The 22,920-nt window shown below is 44.3% G+C and overlaps 2 protein-coding genes across 2 annotated transcripts; both read right to left on the bottom strand.

The window, feature by feature from the left end:
• Window positions 1-3,834: 3,834 nt before the first annotated feature.
• On the bottom strand, window positions 3,835-9,971 carry LOC307228717 (actin-related protein 2/3 complex subunit 1B-A-like). Its single transcript, XM_079998483.1, has 10 exons — window positions 9,850-9,971; window positions 9,179-9,346; window positions 8,385-8,489; window positions 7,965-8,187; window positions 6,042-6,149; window positions 5,696-5,932; window positions 5,499-5,574; window positions 4,745-4,944; window positions 4,514-4,604; window positions 3,835-4,307 (listed from the first exon to the last, which is right to left on the bottom strand). The coding sequence occupies exons 2-10, from the start codon at window positions 9,240-9,242 to the stop codon at window positions 4,269-4,271; spliced, it is 1,143 nt and encodes a 380-aa protein (XP_079854609.1). The 5' UTR covers window positions 9,243-9,346; window positions 9,850-9,971; the 3' UTR covers window positions 3,835-4,268.
• Window positions 9,972-13,608: 3,637 nt separating this feature from the next.
• Window positions 13,609-21,768, bottom strand: LOC307228658 (actin-related protein 2/3 complex subunit 1A). The gene is made up of 11 exons (XM_079998399.1): window positions 21,506-21,768; window positions 21,024-21,144; window positions 20,052-20,156; window positions 19,703-19,925; window positions 18,889-18,996; window positions 18,660-18,763; window positions 17,811-17,919; window positions 17,328-17,403; window positions 16,939-17,132; window positions 16,611-16,701; window positions 13,609-14,375 (listed from the first exon to the last, which is right to left on the bottom strand). The coding sequence occupies exons 2-11, from the start codon at window positions 21,085-21,087 to the stop codon at window positions 14,337-14,339; spliced, it is 1,113 nt and encodes a 370-aa protein (XP_079854525.1). The 5' UTR covers window positions 21,088-21,144; window positions 21,506-21,768; the 3' UTR covers window positions 13,609-14,336.
• Between the last annotated feature and the right edge of the window lie 1,152 nt (window positions 21,769-22,920).

The raw sequence follows: 22,920 nt of genomic DNA, 5'->3' as shown, positions 1-22,920 counted from the left end.
CAGCTGTTGTTGCCTGGCAACAGCAGTGACCACAGACTGACTGGAGCTGAAGGTCTGTCTTTTATTCTTTCATTAACAATTAAACACACGTAGATCAACCTATGTATGTTAACTCCAGACTGCTCAATCAAATCAGGGACCCCCTCCTCCCCCAACCCCCCCCCCCCCCCCCCCCCCCCCCCCACACACACACACACGCACACACACACACACCCAAACACACACACACACATCTACAAGGATTGCACTGCATCAGTGATGTCACAGTTGCCATGGAAACCCCCAAGTAAGGGATTGTCCTTTTTTTTCCAACACAAGAAAACTCCTTGTTTTCCCCCTTTCATTTTTCTTACCCCCCTGACTCCTTTCATCTCATTCCCTCCTCTTGTCTGTGGCTTCTTGGTGATTAAAATAGCTTTTGTCAGGGGGAAAGGCTGGCGCACAAAGACAGAGAAATAAAAGAAATGCATGCACCCATGCACACAGACACACAGCCACAGACACACACACACACACCAGAAAGACCATCCTTGCTTCTTGCTGCATCTTGCAGAGCGGCATTTCATAACAGACCTAGATACAGCAGTCTCTCACACACACACACACACACACACACACACACACACACACACACACACACACACACACACACACACACACACACACACACACACACACACACTTACAGTAGGATGGACTGCTGCTGTGCTGACCAGTGAAACACTCATAACTCAAACTAACCTGAGTGGTCGTACACATCGTGAACTGAAACTCGATGGAGCCGCGTGACGACGTGCGAATCCCTGTTTGGCCCGACAGTAGAGGATGCTTATAGATAGAATAGAGGTTTACTGGTTTTTTTGTTTTTGTTTGTTGTATCGTCAACTATTTCCTCATTTTTTTGTATAGTGACATTTTTTTCTCATTGCCTATTTGTTCGGAAATATCGATCTATTTATCTATCTATCAAAAATACAATCGGAACAAAATCATAGACAGAAAAAGTGTTACCGTAAATGTAATGAATTGCATTATATTTTCCCTGTATTTACCACGTTGCACGACATTTCTTTGTTTGAAGGATTTGGTTTTAAGAATCTCCTCAAAACACAAAGCAAAGATGTTGCCCGACCTCCCGAGTACGATCTGTCTCAACTCTAGTGCATTGCTTACAAAGAGACCAAATGAATGAAAATGCACCGCACCTGAAGTGGGGAGAATTAAGGTTACACAACCGCGGAGGAAAAGGAGTGTGATTTAAAATCTCATCTCTTCTCTCCATGCTGCTCCTGTCCCTGGGCTTCAAGCAGCTGTATTTAGGCTGACACCCATTCAGTGCTATTAATACGGCCCGACCCGGCCCGCGGCTCCACGGCCCAGAAACACACGCTGCTGTCTCCTATCAGGGACATCTCCATTGTGCTTCTACCGCTGGCCTTTCGCTGGCTGACCGCCTCACTGGTGTGTGTGTGTGTGTGTGTGTGTGCGTGCGTGAGTGCCAGGCCCAGCAGGCTTGGCTCATTCTGTAATGACTTTATCAAGCTGTCTGATAATCAGCAGGCCAGGGGCGCGGTGCCCCCACCCTCCTCCCTCCACCAACACCAACACACACACACACACACACACATACACACAGCCTCCAGCAGCAAGGATTGTGCTGGAAACTACCTCCATTCTTAACTGCTGGGGACTCATATCCAACATCAGGATTGGTAAAAACAAACAAAATAATCCAAAAGGCAGCCTGCTGACATTGGCACACAAACCTTAGTAAAGCTGACAGTGAATTAGGAACAACATCCAAAATGTATTTTGTACTCAAGCTTAACCATCACATAACACACATCATTGCTCAAGTTAGCATGTATGAAATTATTGACAAATTAACTTTACAATATTTTGCCCTTCCATCCATCTCCTAATCTACTCATCCCAGTGCAACCAGAAAATTACTCAAAATGTAAAGATTACAGAAAATATCCAAATCCCAGGGAATACATATTTAAGAATATACTTTACATACCGGTATTTTATATAATATGTGATATGTCTCACAATGTGCCATTTCATTCAATACAATCAATATTATCGTGTATAAAATATAGTCCTTGCATGAGGGTTCACATGTCAATCCTTGTATTTACCTGAGACAAAGGAATTGTTCCCCTGCTACAAGAATTTGGGGGATATATGTATTTATAATTTTTTTTTAAGCGCTCACATGCAGGTTTAGGTAGTGGTGCTGGAGACTTTGGGCCGGGGGTCCAATTTGCTGATGCACTGATCCAACAGAAAGTGAACTCCACCCTGGCCCGTCAGGATGTGGGGCTCGAAGCATCACGCGGAAAGGACGCACGGCCGACACCAGGAGGGGCCGCAGAGTCGGACAGAACATGCATAGAGTTTGTCTCGCTGCGTATCGCGTCGTATCATATTATGGACTAGAAATTTGCAACGTGGACGTTAACTGGGCCGTGCACGAACAGACCATCATCATCATCATCATCATCATCATCATCACCACCATCATCATCATCATAATGCCATGGTTGAAACCGCTCATAGGGAATAATTAATTCAGGCAATAATGATTGAATAAAGACGTAAAGAAAAGAAACAACGACGAAATAAGTTACCCACCTTACAGGATTCATTTAAAGTGGAATATGCAACAGTTGACGGAAGACAGACAGAAAAGGCTGGAGCCCGGATCTTCTTGTTGAGGGTTAAATAAAAAAAGAAATCTACGGGGAGAGAGAGCGGGGGAGGAGGGGGGCGACAGGATGACTGGTGATCGGTGGAATGGACGAGCAACCCGGTCACCGGCGGCCGCCGAGCATCGTCGTTTCGCCAGGAGCGTCTCTGATCCGCATCCCAAGCGGGAGGACCGCGCGTCTGGAGCCGGATGCACAGCGTGGGGCGGTGCGGGGTCCGAGGAGAGGCTCCTAATCTCTGTCAGGCCGCAGGAACCCCCACTCACTCCATGATTCGCGTGTTTTAAAGCATGGTTGACGTGATTTAAAAATAAAAAACAAAAGCACAACGGCCGGTCATGAAGAGCACCGCATCCCGAGGAGAGGACGCTGACGGTCTATGTTGTGTTGGGGCGCTGTTCCTGATGCCGCCACTAGGGGGCGGTGGAGTCACGTGGCGTTAACATGTCACGGTGATGGCGGGGTGAGTTGTGACGGTAAAACATACAGTGTGTGTATTACTGTGTGTTTTCATATGTGAGTCCTGAATTATGTTGCAAATTTCTTAATTTCATCCTTAAATTCCTATTGCCTTTTTTATAACTGAATTCACTCCTAAAATCTCTCACGCTGGCAAATAAGAAAAACAATAGAGATTTACAATAAATGCCACACGCATATGTATACTTGGCTCTCATGTATTTCTTTTCTTTTGATCATTCATTTATTTTTACATCTTTATTTGGATGTTCGATTCACACTCCTGTTTTTATTGTGACTTCTACTGTTAGTGGCTATTCTATTTCCTGATGATTTTCCAAAGTGATTATTAATCTGACCAACTGAATACAACTTTGAATACGGCCTGAGATCTACCCGAGTGCTGGTCCGAATGAAAAGTGTAACACACTTACAGTTGTGGCTTAAAAACTCTGCTCTCTCTACCATGAAAATAGAACCAATTCAGACAAAAATTGCCTCTAATTAATACAACACTTTTTTTTTTCTTATGTAACATGTGTTTTGGACAACAATCAATCTCATCTCTTTAACCTAAGAAAAAAAAAAATAATAATCTGGTGATGCAATCTAAAACAACTCAACGACAACAACACACCCATTCAATGATTAAAACTTTGATTCGAGTTCTGTAATATCATTTATTAAATGCATATTATGACCAGCATAAGCATTTAACAGGTACGCGGTCTTCAGAACACCTGCTATTAGCATTGAGCCAGAAAAAGCTTTTTGGGGGATTACATGGAGCCTCATTAACTAAGTACCATTCAGACCTAGGTGGAGTTCTGTACGCTATACTGCTGGTTTGAGCATTTAATCCAGATACAGACTAGTCTTCAACACTGTTTGAAAAAGGCCTGTTCGTTTGATAACGATTAAAAAAAATACTTAGACACTTAAAAGTTCGCTTTAAGGGAGGGGGAGGAGAAGGAGGCGGAGGAGGAGGAAGAGGAAGAGCCCGAGGCAGAGAAGACAGAGGTAAAGAGAGGAAGGAGATGCTTTTTTTTTGGTTTTCATATCTCTAGACGGTGAGCTGTCGATGTAGAATGTAGTTCACACAATCTTCAAGTCCTTCATGGCAGACTCCAAAGTCTGAAAAAAGATAAGGGGGGGGGGGGGGGGGGGGGGGGGAGAGAGAGAGAGAGCGCTCTTACATTACATTACATCATTTAGCAGAACCTTTCATGCAAAAGCGACCTACAGTCTGAGAGACTGTGTGTGTGTATGTATGTACTTTCTTGTGTGTTTATGTGTATGTGTGTGTGTGTGTGTGTGTGTGTGTGTGTGTACGTTGATACCTTGACATCCCAGATTGCCATTCCACCGTCCATGCCGGTCGTGCAGAACTTGGCACAAGTGTTCCGCCCTCCATCCAGCACAGAGATTTGGCTAAAACACAACAACAAAGGTACGTTCATTTTCAAAAGTAATTTGCGGGACAGACACTTCACATAAACCTTTTTGTGTGTGTGGTTGTGTGTGTGTGTGTGTGTGTGTGTGTGTGTGTGTGTGCGCCCTGTTCTTAGTACCTGATGCTGTTCTTGTGCAGGGTGTCTAGGTTCTGCTCGGGCGTCTGGGAGGAGGACGCTCGGCGGTCCAGGTTCTGGAAGCGCTCTCTGGCACTGATGCCTTTCTGCGCCGCCTGTTTAGGAACCTCCAGCTTCCCCCCAAACACCAGGCTGCCCTTGGCACTGTCGTAGACAAAAAGCACCGGGTAGCAGTCGTGGCCCTGAAGGAATACAAAAAGAAATAATAAGAATAATCATTTCCCAAATGTAAGCAAATGTATGACTTAAAGTAGGTGCGTTAAACATTGAATTAAGAGATTCATGTGGACTGGGCTGGATCCTCCAAAATCTGAATAAGGTTTCACACGGATCGAACAGAAACAAAACTTTACTACACGTCTTGCTCTGAGCTCTGTTCAAAACACCTACACGCACTTTCCAACTCCTCCTCGGGACTTGCCACGTTCATGACAAGTAATAACTCTGATGGGAAACCACTTATTAAGACAGTACTATACTATTTATTACAACTACAAAGTTTATACGATAGATATAGAACCCTTGCATGACTCCTACAAGTTATTTATTTCTGATGAACCACGGGGGCAACAAGTGTCTGTCAACTGTTTCCTGCGGCCCATCTTTGCGCCTCTAATGCTCTCAGGCGACGGAGCAAAGCGGCCTCATGAGCTTTCTGCAACGTAAACAGTGCCATTAGATCTGGCGAAGCGGAATGGAACGACCCCAAAGAGGTGTGTGTGTGTGTCGGACTCACTGCAGCCACGATGCTGTTCTCAGTGATGAAGGTCACACACAGCAGAGGGAGTGAGGCCGAGCTCAGACTGCTGACCCTGTGGGAATTGTTTTACGAAAAAGTGGTCAGAGCTGCACACATTCGCGCGTACATTTTCTCACTCACTCACGCTCACACACACGCTCACACACACGCACACAAAGGACTGAATCTCTCACGTGCAGGTCTTTCCTCCCTCTGCGACCGACACGGTGGAGTCGTGGGACGTCCAGGTCAGGCGGTTTCCTGAGTGGGAGAAGCACACACTGTGCACCCAGCCTCCCCCTCCAGTGGGGGTCTCGGCCCCAGCTTCGGTGGCCCCCGACTCAAACAGCACCTCCCCAAACGGCATCTTGCTGCCCCAGGGGGTGGGTCCAGGCTTCTCCTCCACCTCCTTTATGTAGGCCGAGAACACCCTAACCAGGAGGACAGGTTTGAGACGTCATACAACATTGTGTGTGTATGTGTGTGTGTGTGTGTGTGTGTGTGTGTGTGTGTGTGTGTGTGTGTGTGTGTTGTTGATACCTGCATTTAAAGTCGCAGGAACCAGCAGCCAGCAGGATGTTGTTGGGATGCCAGTCCAGGCTGAGGATGGTGGAGCGGATAGGCTTCTTGATGTGCTTACACACCCACCTAGTAAATGTCAGAATATGATAACATTGACATTCTACATGGCAACAAATGACGGTATATTTGCATATAATAAAAATAATAATAAATGTTTTATATATAAGAAATGCAGGAAAAGTGGATAAAAGGCCACTTAAAAGTGCTTCAAATCCAAGAGATGACTATCTAATACACTTATAAGCATATAAAGAGCCAGGATAATGCAAATAAAATAATAAGTAAAATATAAACAGTAAAAAATAAAAATAGAATGAAATAATAAAAAGTGAAGATAATTATTTGCAAGGTCAAAATATGTATATTTTCATATATAATATATATAAATTTTATTTTAATATACACTAATGATTAAAAGTTTTGAACACCCATTTTTCCAGTTATTATTTAAATATAAGCAGTTCAAGTCAGATGAATAACCTGAAATGGTAGACAAGTAAGAAGTGAACTGCTATAGGTTAGGTTACCAAAAACTGAAAAACCATGCATATTTCAGAGTTATTAAAAAAAAAGGCTTTTTCAGGGAACAAGTAATGGCTTTTCACAGCTGTTCTGCAGCAATGGAAGTAAAGGAAGCCTGGAAAGTTGATGCAAACAATTCCCACGGGTGTCCCCAATTTGACTACTTAGAACCCCTCTGTCTGCATGAAAGCGGTATTGGAACAGACTGTGTTACAGTGTTATTTCACCCACCCTCTCATTATTTGGACAATATTGCACTGCAGGCAGTAGTATACTACTATCATAATGGTGAGAAAAGGCAACTAACAAAGGAGGACCATTATAACCCTTAAAAGTATAGGTCTTTCCTTTCGAGAAATTGCAATGAAAGCCAAGGTGTCGGTGAGTAGTTTCCTACACCATCAAAGACACTTTGAAACTGGAGGAGTCTCTGACAGGAATAGTTTTGGCAGACCCATAACCACAACAGAATCAGAAGACCAGTTTCTGAGAGTCAACAGCTTGCATGATAGGCGGCTCCGGGACAACAGCTTCAGGCCCAAGACTTGGATCTGCAGGTTTGACAGGTCGAGTTTTGGCAGTTAGAAAGCCGTTGCTAAGATGGCAAAATAAGAAAAAACAGGCTTGCCTGGGACGGGAAGCGCCTCCAGTGCACTTCCAAAGACTGGAAGAAGGTCTTACGGACCGGGGAATCAAAATTTGAAATCTGGAGTAGGCCGAAAGAATGGTTCCTCAGTGTGACATCAACTGTCAAACATGGAGGAGGAAGCGTGATGGTCTGGGGCTCTTTTGCTGGATCCAGAGTCGGCGGCGTGCACCGAGTGACCGGCGGCCTGAACCAAAACCTGCATTTTGCAGCGTCATGCAACACCCTCTGGTCTGCACCTCGTTAATGGTCCGGGGTTCATCCTACAGCAAGATAATGACCCAAAACTCCAGGCTCCCATGTGGGCTTCAAATCACGGTCTCCAGACTTAACCCCACATCGATCTGGTTTGCGATGAACTGGACGGAAGGGGGAAAGCAAAGCAAAGCAACCGACAAGTGCAACACATTTGTGGGAACTTCTGCAACTGCTTTGGGAAGAACTTTCCCAACAATATTTGATTCCCGTCGCAGAAAGAACGCCACGAGTGTGTTCGGCTGTTATATCCGCAAAAGGTGGCTACTTTGATGAGTCAAAAAAGTTTGTCTTTTTTTTTTTTGTTTCCAATTGATTAATTGTTCTTTGCTTTAATTTACATATAAAACTTTGGAACAAACTGAAAAATTTAGATGTTCTAAAACTTTTGACCTGTAGTGTGTGTGTATATAAAATTATATGTACGGCCCGGACCAAGACGCTCCCCACAACCGCACCAGTCGTTTTCCTGCTCGAAGTAGCAGATGGAGATGAGGCGCGAGCCGCTTCCCACGGCGAACTTGTTCTCCCTCGGCGACCATTTCACGCAGCGCGCGGCCCGGTTGATCCTGAGGATGACCAGCGTGGGCTTCCACACCCCGTCCTTCTGGGTCCACACGTAGGCGTTGCGGTCGGCGCCGCACGTCACGATGCGATCGCTCTCCGGAGCCCAGTCGATACCTGCAGCGGGAACGGGAAGGATGAGGGGTGTTACAATGTCACACACGGAGATGACAGCCTTTGAATTGGTTGTAATATTAGTGTGTGTGTGTGTGTGTGTGTGTGTGTGGGTGTGTGTGTGTGTGTGTGTGTGTGTGTGTGTGTGTGTGTGTGTGTGTGCGTGTGTGTGTTCGTGCGTGCGCGTGTGCATTCCTCACCCGTCACCTGTCCATTGTGCTCCTTCAGCTCGTGGATCTTGCTCCACTTGGCCCCGTCCTTCTTGTAGATGTAGACATCGTGGTTGTTGGGACACAGAGCGATCTCTGCAGCACGGAGGCGCAAACATGTCGTAAATCACCAAACTCAAAGCCTTTGCACCGTTTGACATTGTTACATAATGCGAGGCAATCAAGGAAACAAGATGCAGTTCCAAGCAGCCGTGTGTGTGTGTGTGTGTGTGTGTGTGTGTGTGTGTTGACCCCCCCAATGCATTAAAATAGCTTATGTGAGACTTTACTTCCTACTTCGCGTTGGTGTTGTCGGCCTTGCACATTTTCGCTCGGCAGATGAGTCACATGTGCAGTTGTCTGCGGGTGCAGTGTGGGCGTTTCCGGATGTGTGTGCGTGTGTGTGTGTGTGTTTTTATAGTGAGTGTGCTTCACATGCAAGCGTATAGAACGGTGCAACAGCTGCACATCACATCCGCTCTGCAAAGAAACGATGACTGTTTAAAACATCCAAATATGGCGTTTGTTTCCTGAGGGGGTTTTTTTTGGAGCACAAGAGGTTCTCAGACAGACCCCGCGGCTCCACCCCCCTCACTGGAACAGGAAACAGGAAATGCCTTCTGCCACCTGAGAACCAATCAAAGCCTTTGTCTGGTACAATCGTCCCTATTCAGGGTGAGTGGGACTCCTGTCCATTCCAGACGCCTCCGGCCAGACAGCATGCTGCCGTATTCCTCTGTATTTAAAGAAAATATGGGCCAATCAGAGGGGAAAGTCAGACTTACGAGTCCGGTCCTTGTTCCAGGCGTGGCAGGTTATTGGTTCCAGCAGGAAGCTGTGGTACGCCATGACCAATCAGACGGTGAAAAGCAGACCAGGAAGTGACACGAGGAACCAATAGCAAAGTTTTCCTGAGCTGCGCTTCGAGCTGGAAGAGAGAAGTTGCCGTGATCCTGAGAAGTGAGAAAAAAGCAGAAACGTTAAGTGTTAAGTGTAAACACCAAAATAATCAAGCATGAAAGACATTTTGGGTTGATATAACCTGATAAGAGATAACATAAACGACTTGTGTCTAACATATATGGACGCAGAATGAAAAGCCTGCTCCAGGTTGTGTTAATTAAATCCAGACGCTGGTGGCGTGACAGGTATGACACTCGTCAAGACTTGACTCTCACAAACACACTCCAAGTCCACTCAGAGTGAATACACACAGACCAACACATCTCTGCATAACTTGGTTTTCGTCAATTTAAAAACGCAATTCCCCCTAAAATCAAGCCAAATTCGTGACGTGTATGGTTATTTGTCACTGTGCTGTGGTTGTGCCCTTGCACACTTACAACAAATGTGTTGCATTAATACGGCGTGCGCTTCTTGGCGGGTGCGTGTCCGTTGCTGACATGTCTATCTGCACCCAGCCCAGCTGATAAAAGATCCTCTACAGGCTACTTACCCTGGGGACTAGACAGAGATGAATGGGTGGAGGGAGGAATGGAGGTAGATCAGGGCTGTAGGCAAAACAAAGTGTTCAGCTCGCGGACTCTGGCCAGTCAACGCGAACGCCAACGACAGAGTGAGCTCAGGAAGAGAGAGGGAGAAGTAAAGAGAGGGAGGAGACAGTGGAGGAGGGTAGAGGGAACTCAGACAGAAGCAGAGTGATAGCAGTTGTCAAAGGGGCGAGGGGGAAAGGGCCAAAAGAGCTCATGTTTAAGTATATATTCATCGGGATAAAAAGATAACAAAAGTTGGACTCGAGTGTGAACAAAAGAAGGGAGGAGTGGAATGTGTTGGACTTTCATCTGCTCAAAAGGGAGGAGAAGAGAGGGAACAAGGAGGAATAAGGATTTTTTTTTTTTTTTTTTTTTGCTTCTTCAGACTAGGAAAAGGGAGGAGCCAGCGCAGAATACCGTGTTCTCTGAAGGAGAAAGAAACTTGGGGAGGGGTTCTTTGACACTTTTGAAAGAAGAAGAAGGGGGAGGGAGAACGAGTCGGGGTTTACATTAAAAGAGAAGCAGCCAAGTGACAAAAAGAGTGAATACATAATATGTATTCACTTTTTTTGTCACTTGGCTGCTATTCATTCATGAATAGATGTGCCTGGTTGTAATCGAGTAAATATAGCGTAACAAATCTTCAATGGCTTGTGTAAATAGCTCCGTTCAAACGCCCCTTTCCTCCGATCCAGACATTGAACATTTTACTAGTCTGCTCGCTTCTGCAAACATTGTGATTTCAGGGTTGTGCAATCTTTACATAAATTCTTAATTTTCCATAGATAAGGGAAGTTTTCTGTAAATGTAAGACAATTTATAGTACACTACTGCTAGATGATACTTCTTAGGGTATAAGACATGAAGTTTGAAATGTCATTTTCTTTTTTACTATTCTTTCAGACTAAGAAACGGCAGCTCCTGATGCCAGTATGGGTGAATTCCATTCTTCATATACTACAAACACAGGATATAGTGAATTGATTCTTTCATTGATGTCAGATTACATGTTGAAATACATAAATGAACACCAAGAAAGCTGCGGGCCCAGACAGCATATCTGGGCGAGTACTGAAGACCTGTGCTAACCAGCTAGCCCCGGTGTTCACTAGAATATTCAACATCTCCCTGGCTGAATCAGTGGTCCCGTCCTGCTTCAAGAGGTCCACCGTCGTTCCTGTCCCAAAGATCGCCTCCCCTGCCTGCCTGAATGACTACCGTCCGGTGGCCCTCACCTCGGTGGTCATGAAGTGTTTCGAGAGGCTGATTAAGGATTATATCCGCGCCTCCCTTCCCCGCACCTTGGACCCGTTGCAGTTCGCTGACCAGCAGAACAGATCCACAGATGACGCGGTCTCCCAGGTACTGCACACCACGCTCACGCACTTGAATGGCCGGAAGGGGGCCTACGTGAGAATGCTGTTCATTGACTATAGTTCAACTTTCAATACCATAGTCCCCACCAGACTGGCTGTCAAGCTGAAGGAGCTTGGACTGAATACTTCGCTGTGTGCCTGGATCCTGGACTTCCTCTCAGCCCCGGCCCCACGTGGTTAGGGTGGGGAAGCACATGTCCAGCTCCCTCACCCTGAACACAGGATCCCCCCCCAGGGCTGCGTCCTCAGCCCCCTACTGTACTCCCTGTACACACATGACTGTGTGGCCAGGTCCAGCTCCAACACCATCATCAAGTTTGCTGACGACACTGTTGTCGTGGGCCTGATCACCGACTGCGATGAGAAGGCCTACCGCATGGAGGTGGCTGACCTGTCACTCTGGTGTCAGGACAACAGCCTCCACCTGAACGTCAGCAAAACTAAGGAGCTGATTTTGGACTTTAGGCGTGGATTACAACCGAGGATGCACGCGCCCTTGGTGAGGATCAAGTCCTTCTACTGTGGAGCAGTGGAGAGCATCCTGACAGGCAACATCACTGCCTGGTTTAGGAACTGTACTGCTCAGGACAGGCGGGCCCTGCAGAGGGTGGTGCGTTCAGCTGAACGTACCACTGGAACTACACTCCCCTCCCTGCAGGACTTATACACCAGGAGGTGTATTATCAGAGCCCGCTGGATCATGAAGGATCCTCATCACCCCAACAACGGACTGTTCCAGCTGCTGCAGTCAGGCAAGCGCCTCCGCAGTCACACAGCGAGAACAGAGAGACAGAGTTTTTTTCCCGTAAGCCATAAGAACTGTCAATACCGACCTCACCAGGGGTCCTCACTGAGCCACACACACATAGGCTCCACTACCTTACTGTACTGTATGTAGCATACTGTACCGCATACTGTGTCACTGTTCTGGGTTGTTCAGTGTTACCATATTGCTGCACCGTACTGTTGTATACTGTGCTGTTTATCTCACAAACACTACCTCACTTTATTCACATGCCACTTTAATGCACATATCTGTATATACATAATTAGCCTATCCTATATACATAAGTCTACCCCATATACATAAGCCTATTCCCTTTATCTATTCTATTTTATTTAATTTTATTCTATATATTTTCATTTTATTCTATAGTATTCGACTTACTGCATTACGTTTTAGGAATCAGTTAGTTGGTCTAGTAGAAATTCTTAGGTAGCTACTTCAGTCTAGGACATATTGTGTGTAATCACCGGGTGCGTTGCAGTGACATTTCACTGCATATATGTATGAAAGTATGTATATGTATGTGACGAATAAACCTCATGAATCTTGAAAAAATAATAAATAACATAAGTTCTCCATTTACCTTTTAACTCCACCCTCAACAACTTGAAAAGTGAAGTAATCCTTGTCAACAATTTAACCGGTATTTGATGTTCCAGCAACTGCTGTTAGTGTGTCGCAAAACATCACTCTCAAAATGTTTTTTGATAAGGATGTTTTTGTGTCACACTGAGTAACAAAGACATAGGAAGCTTTGTGACAGTCACCTATGTCATAAACTAAAGGATAGGTTTGACATTTTTAAACTCAGGCCTTATTAAAATGTTGGTTCCCATAATTTACTGTTCATACCACAAACTATAGAGAAACTTACCAATCTGCTGCAGCTTCTCACTATGTTTAGGCAAAGTCCAAATGGGGATCATTTTAAGCCTTAAAGAATCTTTAAGTAACTTACAGCTCCTTTAAAATGGGAAACTCACATTATAGTGACAAGTTTTCAGAGTATTTTTTTTTAACATGTATTGAATAGTAACTTAAATAATAACAGAAATATTGCACATTTAAAACTACTTTTTGCAATTCCCGTAGCACATCAAGAAAGTAATGTTGGGTATAGCAGGTGAAAAAGAGGAAGCAAAGCAACGTCCTGTTTGTAGTCTCACATTAGCACGGATGTAACAAAAACAGTTGATTCATCGAAGTGCGAAACAGTCTATAAAACGCAGAAAAAAATCCTAAAATGCATGGTCTGTGACGGTTATTTTTTTCCGGCATACCAAAGATTGTGACAACATTGTGAGCTTCCTGTTTTCGAAAAGGGGATTAAATCTTTTTAAGCTTATAGTTCTGCCCCTTTTGGACTGCATTTAAGCACACTGAGAAGCTGCAGCAGAGCGATAATTTTCTCAATAGTAAAAAAAAAGCAGAATAATTCAACATAAAGAGCAATATTGTGTTCTATCACCCTTTACAGATAGCCATCCGTGTCAAATACTTGCTAACATCCCACTCTGTCAACAAACACAGAACAAGAAAAAACAGCATGTTTTGTTCTGTAAATGTATTTTATCTTTATTTCACCTCTAGCTCATCTGTTACATAGAAACCCTCCATCTTATATTGTTTTAGTGTAATAGCTACAGAGCCTAGTGCTGGCCAGCTGTGACTCCACACAGGGTTTAGCTGCATTCTCTTCCCACAATCAGTTTCCCAAATAGCTCTCCACAGTCAACCAACAAAATGACCTCAGAATATCAATGACCCAGCAAACAACAGCTTCACTTCCTGGAAAAGAACAACACCAAGTGTATCTTATCCACACAACATTGATATTCAGAGCTCATGTCGGGGGTGAACCGAGGTCTAGTATGGTCCGATTTTGGTTTAAAAAAAAAATGCACCTTATAGTGTTTTATCTTTTGGTACAGGAGGTTAGAGAACATAAAAACATACATTTTACTTCACTTACAGAGGACCTTTCCCACTTCGACCCCTTGTTAGCCTTCATTTAAAACAAACAAAAGACAATCAACAGTGATGTCACATGTCAGCTCAGAAGTGTGTGTGAGTGCGCGTGTGCATGTGCGTGTGCGTGTGTGTGTAAGAGTGAGTGTACATGCCCAAGCGAACGAGGGCATATTATGGTCTGTTCAGTGCTTTAGCAGACACTCTTTAAAGGTGGAGAGTCATGTGTTACTAGCTGCATCACTGGGACAGACAGGTGGGGTGGGGGTGGGGGTGGGGGTGGGGGCTGGGGGTGAGGCCGCAGCGCCGGTTGATTCGTTCACATGATGCGGAGGCCCTGGATAGAAGCTTCTAGACTCTGAGAAGGAAGCAAACAAAGACACAACATTTAGAATTGGAAGCTAAAATGTCAAGCAGGGTGTCCGCAGGTAAGACGGTTAAATTTGATGGCTAAATAAAACAATTTGAATGATTTTCAGACAAATCGTCTCAGGTTCAGCGGTTGGCGTGTCACGGTTGGATTATCGATTTAAACATGTGTTCTTTTTCAGCACTGATTGCGATGCCATTGTTAGACTATCAGACTTGATTTGTAAAGAAAAACACTTGTTTCTTAATAAGTAACTTTGAGTCAAGTCAGATTAAATCATAAATAATGTTTTTTTTTGTAGTGGGATAAATTTAAACAAAATATTTCATAGATAAAATAAATGGCTGGGAGCCATAAGAGTCGTCTCTTTTCAGTGAGCGGGATCATCCGGCTTACTCAAAAAATAAAGTTTTTCAACACACTGCAGGTGTCTCTTCTCTTCCACGTCCGCTCTGTAAGTTCTTCTCCGATTTGACTTTTTTTTTTCCCTAATTCTTCTCATCATATCACAGCAGCATGTTCCGTTTAACATTATTATCTTATCTTTGATATCACAATCCAAATCATATCCTTAATGTTAACTATGCAAGGTTCCATTTTAGATCCAACTTTATTTTCAATCTATGTGCTGCCTCCTGGCCAAGACACGTCGTCTCTTTTCATTGCTACGCAGATGACATACCTTCCTCTGCGGCCTGGTGACCCAAACAGCCTTGCTGCTGTTGTAGATTGTCTCAATGAAAATCAATTGTTGGATGGCACCGAATTTTCTTCAGCTTAATAATTCAAAATCAGAAATCATACTGTTTACTCCCCCAAATTCTACCAGTCAAATTGAGAGTGACCTTGGCACTGTCAACAAATATTAAGTCTGTTGCTAGAAACTCAGGATTTGACATAAACTTTGAACAACAAATTTAAAAAAAAAAAGTCCAGTCCTGCTTCCTTCAACTGAGACAATTTCAAGGATCAAACCAATACAATCCCACAGCGACCTGGAAAAAGAGATCCACGCCCTCATCTTCTCATGACTAGACTACTGTAAAAACATTCCCTCCGTTCTGGCATCAACCAAAAGTCACTCTCCCACCTCCAACTAGTTCAGAACGCAGCAGCTCCGCTTCTTACTGGTTCCAAAAGATGACATCAGATCACCCCAATCCTGGCTCCCTGTTCGGTTCAGAATCCATTTTAAGATTTGACTGATCTCTTTTAAAGCACGTCTGGGTCTGACTCCCAGCTACATAACTGATATGTTGACCCCGTATGAGCCATTGCGCAGCCTTAAGATCCTCAGGCGGGCGGGGCCCTCCTGGCTGTTCCAAAGTCTAGACTTAAAACTAAAGGTGGCCGCACCTTTTATGTCAGGGCCCCTTGGCTTTGGAACGACTTGCCTGAGGAGATACGGCTGAATCAGTGACTTCTTTTAAATCACTTCTCAAAACCCCTTTTTATAGACCTGCTTTAATGTGATGTCGCTCCAGTTCTTTATCTATTTATTTACATTTCTATTTCTCATTATAATATTGTATTTATTTATAAATGTTTTATTGCCTCTTTATCCGCTTTTACAATTTAATGAATTAATTTAATTCCTGTTCATTAATGTTCCTTTGCCTTTTAAATTCATGATCTGAACACTCTGCTCTTATTTCCTCTGTCAAAGGACTTTGTAAACTGTGTTTTTAAGGGTGCTATATAAATAAAGCTATTATAATTATTATTATTATTATTATTGGGCACATACCAGGACTTCTCACAAGCTACCGGTACTCTGTTCTGCCCTCTGAAGTGGACATATTGTAAAATATATCTTATTTTATTGAATCTGAGTGCATTTTTCTTTAAATTATTAGAACGCACAAGTTGCGAACTCCAGCTCCTGCAGCTCGCCCCCCCACCCGCACGCATGCAGCTCAGCTGGAAAAGCTCCGCTTCAGCGATATGCCACGCAGTTTATTTTCAGATAACGTTATATTACAGATCACATTTATTTTGTCTTGACCGCTCATGTCAGACAACATTGCCCACAAAAACAGGGGGAGAATCGCAAATCTGATTGTCAATTTAAAAGTTTGAAATCGAACGCTCATTTTGAATCTGAATCGTGACACCCTATTCAAATGTAATCCTATTCATTAAATTAATTGAATTTAAGATATTTTAAGGACCTGCCAAGACCCTGACGTGCAAAGCTGAGGGTCTGCTTGCACACCCACGTACCTTGAAGTCCCAAATGGTCATCGCTCCATCGATGCCTGTGGTGCAGAACTTGCGACAGTCCCTCTTGTCTCCCTCATAGATAGACACTTGGCTAGGGACCAGATGGATTCACAGGATGTTAGGAGGGACGGGCTATGGTCAAATCATTTTCAAAATCAACCACTTCATTGATAGATGTTTGTCTGGCACAGCAGCTCTAAACGGCTCTGGCGGAAGTGGAAGTGGACGTATACACCTGAGGTCACTCAAAAACGGACCCAGAACCCCTGCTCTAGCCTATGCTGTCAATAAATATTTATCCTAAAATCTTAACGAGCAGGCGCCCTACGTGATGCTGTTCTGGTGCAGCGTGTCCAGGGCAGTGTTGCGGTCTTCGGTGGTGGCTCTCTTGTCCATGTTCCTGAAGCGCTCCATGGCGGAGATGTTTCTCTGGATGCTCTGCTTGGGGAGGTCCAGCTTCGACAAGAAGGTCAGGCTTCCACCGTCGTCACAACGGAACAGCATCGGGCAGCAGTCGTGGCCCTGGAAAGACGCACGCACGCACGCACGCACGCACGCACGCACGCACGCACGCACACGCACGCACACGCACACGCACACGCACACGCACACGCACACGCACACACACACACACACACACACAAAATGGGGTCCCCGCCATGACCACGCCGGTCCACGCAAACACATCAGCCGTGGAGTGTAAAATGTGAGACTTACTGCCGCTACCAAGCTGTTCTCTGAGACAAACATCACACTGAGGAGCGGGAGAAACTCTGTCTTCAGCTGAGAAGGGCTGAGAAAACAGACACGTGCATTTTAACTTAAAAAAGTGAAAGAGGTGGTTAATTATGTATTAGGATAATGTATTGGTTCTAATGTTTAGAACTTCTAAAACTTCTCAAAAGCTTCTGAACTAATCTGCAAAATGGTGTAAATGAAATACTTAGCCTATACATTTAAAGTTAAGATTACAACAATATGCTTCATATCCTCAGGGCTTTAGGCAACATTAGGCTATTTATTTATTTATCTATTTATTTATTTATTTGTTTTTTTTTTTTTTTTTTTTTAAATCAAGCCTTGTGGTTGTGAACATTTTCAGTGAAATGCCTTGTTTCCAGCACAGCTTGATAAATTCAACATAAATTTCCAGCATTGCTGCCATTAGAGGATAGTTAAGTCCAGCCTATTGTGCTGTACCTGGAGGTTTTGGAGCTGTCGACCACAGTGACAGTGCTGTCATGGCTCACCCAGGCCAGGCGATTCCCCGAGGCTGAGAAAGAGACGGAGTGAACCCAACCACCTCCGCCTAATGGAGGAGCAGAAAAACAGATTCAAGAAATTGCATTCTGTTATAAGAATTTTATATTTCTATAGATATTACTGTGCCTTTCACATGAACTCTTGTATGACGTATATGTACTCTGCTCTCTTTCTGTAGGCTAAGCAGAGTTCCCATTTTATTGCGGTGTTTTTCTCTTAGATTCTTGTACGATATATGTGTACTCTGTTCTTCTTCTCAAGGCTAAGTAAGAGTTCATATCTTAAAAAGGACATAAACTAATCACTTTCTGTGCCTTGATGTAAAGAGGAGGAAGGCAACATGTCTCGATCGTAAAGTACGGAAACATCAAAATATGGTCAGTCTCAACGAAAACTGCCCCATCAATGAAACTGTCATGTCAGCATGATCTATGCAGGGGTGTCTTGACATCTGCTGACCTCCATCCAAGCGGCTCCCCGGCTTCTCCTCTGCAAGAAGACTGTATAAAAGCTCAGCTCTCCAGTGAGAAATTGAGCATTTCCTCTGTGACTTTCTGTTGTATTTTTACACTGAAACTGCTCCTCTTGTACAACCTTGGATTAAATAATCTGTTAACCTAAAGTATTTGTCCTAGTATGTTTCCTCTGTAATGATTAGTCCGTCCACGAACAAAGTTTATAGCACTTTTGCTTTAACACATCCCATTTAGAACCAAGGGTAACTGCAAGTCAAAGAGAATAATACTTCCAGTCACAAAATAATAAAGACATAATAAAGACACAGACCTGCTCCTCCAAATTCTGCGAGGACAGCCCCAAATGGCATCTTGCTGCCCCAGGGGGTGGGGCCGGGCTTCTCCTCCACCTCCTTTATGTAGGCCGAGAACACCCTGGAAGGGAAACAAGGGTGGCGCGTGAGGCCAGACGGGGGGAGGAATGGGAGAGAATTGGGTTTCCCCCACCATGTAGTATCCTCCCCACCCGCTCCTAAAACGCCTTTGTCCAACAGTAATACCTGCATTTAAAGTCGCAGGAACCAGCAGCCAGCAGGATGTTGTTGGGATGCCAGTCCAGGCTGAGGATGGTGGAGCGGATAGGCTTCTTGATGTGCTTACTCACCCACCTGACACACACACACACACACACACACACACACACACACACACACACACACACACACACACACACACACACACACACACACACACACACACACACACACACACACACACACACGGGGCCGAATTAAATTAGACTGACAGAATTCGGAGTCAGGTTGAGCCCTAGAAATAACTAAAGCTGAAGCGACGAGCAGAGCAACCGAAAAGTTTTGTTTGTCTAGAAACCCTTGAACATAGCATGGGAGACGGTCAATCAGGATAAGTTAGCAATGATTGTGTTCATATTTGATATGAACACGCAAAAAAATGAAATACAAAATTATATATATATATATATATATATATATATATATTTTACTCTTTGCAATCTCACATTATTGTCGCTGAGCAAATCACATAAAAGAGGCAGGCGGTAGAAGTTTTCACTACACAGGTATTTGTTAACAGGCAACATGTGAAAAGTAATTAAGGACAAATGGGTTTAGTTCATAGAAAGACTCAAAAATGAACCCGATCAAAAAATTTATTTTTATTATTATTATTTTTTAAATAGCTACCACCACCATAAATAGAAGGTAATTCTGTGGGAAACACTGATATATCTGAAATCTGTACATGAACTATGTGTACCAGCGTGGAAAACAAAGCAGTTCTCTCAGCATACACTGTATTATGAGCACCATGTCCATGATGTTTTGTAAATCTCACCAGTCATTCTCAGACTCAAAGTAGCAAACGGAGATGAGCCGTGCACCACTGCCGACTGCAAACTTGTTCTCCAAGGGCGACCACTTCACGAAGGTGGCGGCTCGGTTGATCCGCAGGATGACCAGGGTGGGCTTCCAGACCCCCTCCTTCTGAGTCCACACGTAGGCGTTGCGGTCCGCCCCGCATGTCACGATGCGGTCGCTTTTAGGAGCCCAATCAATACCTAAAAATAAGAAGCAGACACCGGTGAACAAAAATAACTATAGATAGGGAATGGAAGAAAGAAATAGCAGCAATTTCATCTTGATCATTTTCATAATTTCATCATGTTCCGTCGGGGTTTACACACCTGTTATGTGTCCATTGTGCTCCTTGAGCTCGTGGGTCTTCACCCACTGGTTCCCACTTTTCTTATAGATATGGACTTCATGGTTGTTTGGACTGATAGCAATCTCTGCAACAAATAAGGTAAAAATAAAAACATTTAAGGATATTAGTCACCAGCAGATTTACAGCTTTGGACTTGTTTATTAAATGGATATTAACAAGTACAAGTAAATGTATTTTCTGAGAATAGATTCCAGCCATTTCAGATTGCCAGGCTACATTCCACAGATTGCTACAGAGCAAGATAATTTTGTCACATGAGTCATCACCAGAGGGGAACTGTGCCACCGCAGCATCAAAAACACATCAATACAACAGGCTCTTCAGAAGGTTTTTAATTCAAAATGGAGATGATCGGCGGACATTAGAGGTTCCAATGGCGAAGGTGTTGAGGATGTCCAGCTGCATGTGTATCAAGTTTCACTTCGCTAGGACTAACGTGGTGGCAGCCATGAGCCTGTGATTCACAACGCGTGTTATAGCGTCCCCTATGGACCGGTCGGTGCCATTGTTCGTGTCCACGCGTGGCCCGGGAAGCTACTAACGTATGGATGAGTTATTGGACAAAATCTAGGAGGGGAAAAATATAACAATAACAATAATAATAATAATAATAATAATAATAATTAAAACAATGATCATAATTAATATTATTATAGGAATTCCAGCAATTAAAATAGTTTTCCCTGACTTCGCAGCGGAACCCTAACAATTATGGAAAAATATTTGCAATATACAACAAACCTAATAGTGAACTTATTTTCAAGAAAATTGCCAATGCACAACAAAACCAACTGAGATTCACCTCACAGGCGTTATATAGAACTGTACACACTGTGTGTACGCGTCTGTCCCTAAATCATGGTAAGAGTACATCTGGAACATTTGGATCATCTGGAACATCTGGAACATCTCTATACGTCGGGTCACTTACGTGTCCTGTCGCGGTTCCACGCGTGGCAGGTGATGGGCTCCAGCAGGAACTGGTGCAGGGACATGTCGCCTGGGTGTGGTCCTCAAGTGGAACTCCGAGGGTCAGAAAGTCGACCTGGGAACTAGACAGAACACCGCGGACCATGGTTTAACTCGGTGCGTGTCGGCGGCACAACTTTAACGAAGCCCAGCCGCGCTAACGCCGAGGTCCGACATTTTCACCGGATCGAGCCAACGTGAAAGCGGTGACAGATAAGCTGTTGCCGGAGACCCGCACGCAGGTTGCGATACGTCCGTGGCTAACGCTGAGCTATACGGCTCGGTGCGTGTGTCAAGCAGCTAATGACAGTCAGGCCTAACGGGAAAATGAACCAACCGTACCACACACACCCACAAAGCCTCACCCCTTTGCCCCCAATTCTCTCGAAGAACACGGGCTAACCTGCCGCTAGCTCATTCCACTAGCATAGCATGCTCATTTACCTCGTCGGTCCGGTCCTTCTGGTCTGCACAAGCCAGCGAGCTCAGCTTCGCTAGCCGGGTTATGGTCGAATGAGGAATGGACTCGAATTCGCGGACTCTGGGCAGTCGACACGAATTCGTCCGGGAATGTCGGGGGGGGGTGTCAGGACGGCCGGGCGAGGACGACCAGGAGCATTCGGCGGTAAACTCGGCACAGCGGAACCCGTGGATGCCCCTAGCTGTCAGCTAGCTTAGCATCACGCTAGCCGTTACATTCAATGGAAGAAACCCGTTCGCGGAAGCTGTCTCACATAGCGACGCGAGACTCGCGAAGGATTCGTCCGTAGCGAACGGGTTGTTTAAGCGAGTGGGAGTGGATCCTCAACCCACAACAACACTGAAAATAATGAATGACGACAAAGACAAACGACGGCAAGGCATTTATTAACAATCCACTTGCATTGAATAATAAGCCACATTATATACTTGCACGTTCCACCAAAATGCGCACGTTTTAAGGTAATTTTGAGTAAAGTCAATTAATTGTATATGTATATTGATATGTTTGTGATTCGCGCAATTTGCATTTAAAAAAAAAAATCAATAACTTCGATACAACTTGGCTTAAGGATTTGTGGGATCCACCGTTTGGCATCATCGGTTTCCTCATAATGAATGACAACCGCGCGTTACACCGACCGAATCACAAGGACGAGTCGGTAAAAAAAAACAAAAAAAAAACCGAACGACTCTTTTTTCGGAAGAGAGGCTCGTTAAGAACCGAATCCGAAAAAGAGACGAAGCTCTCATCACTATCTGGGAGGCGTCTCACGCTCTGCGGCCGCGCGGGGAGCAGCGCCCCCGGCGGCCGCGCGGGGAAGTGTTCGCACTGCGCCCGCTGCGGCGGCATCATGAGCCGGGATTAAGCTGATCGCATTCATTGGATTCCAAAAAGGGCGCATCCTGATCCCAGGGTCGACGCCTATTTCCTCCGGTTTAATGCCCTTTTTTTTTTTTTTTTTTTTTTTAAGAAGCAGAACACGCACAATACACAGACAGAGCAGCCCCCGCTACAATATTTTTGGCAGAATTTCAAATAGTTTGTTTGCATCCAGGCAGTAATATCTTGAGTATATTTTTATATAATAACAAATATTTACATGTATGTAAAATTATTTTGCCATAAGGAATATAAAAGTCATTAAACAAATTCTGCTCGCGTGGCATGAACTACAACAACAAAAAAAATAGAATTAAATCTTTCCAAAATACAGTAAAATAATAAATGAAACATTACCACGCACTGCTACTCTAAATGTCGTTATCAGAATGATAAAGTCTTGTGTCATGTAAAACATGTCACATAAAATAAATCATTATTAATTAGAAGCACCGTACTACTTTGGCTATTTTAAATTTTCACTGGATTGTCTTAT

Source organism: Zeus faber (genome assembly GCF_960531495.2).
Source record: "Zeus faber genome assembly, chromosome: 4".
NCBI classification, from domain to species: domain Eukaryota; kingdom Metazoa; phylum Chordata; class Actinopteri; order Zeiformes; family Zeidae; genus Zeus; species Zeus faber.
This window is presented reverse-complemented; position numbering and strand designations above follow the sequence as displayed.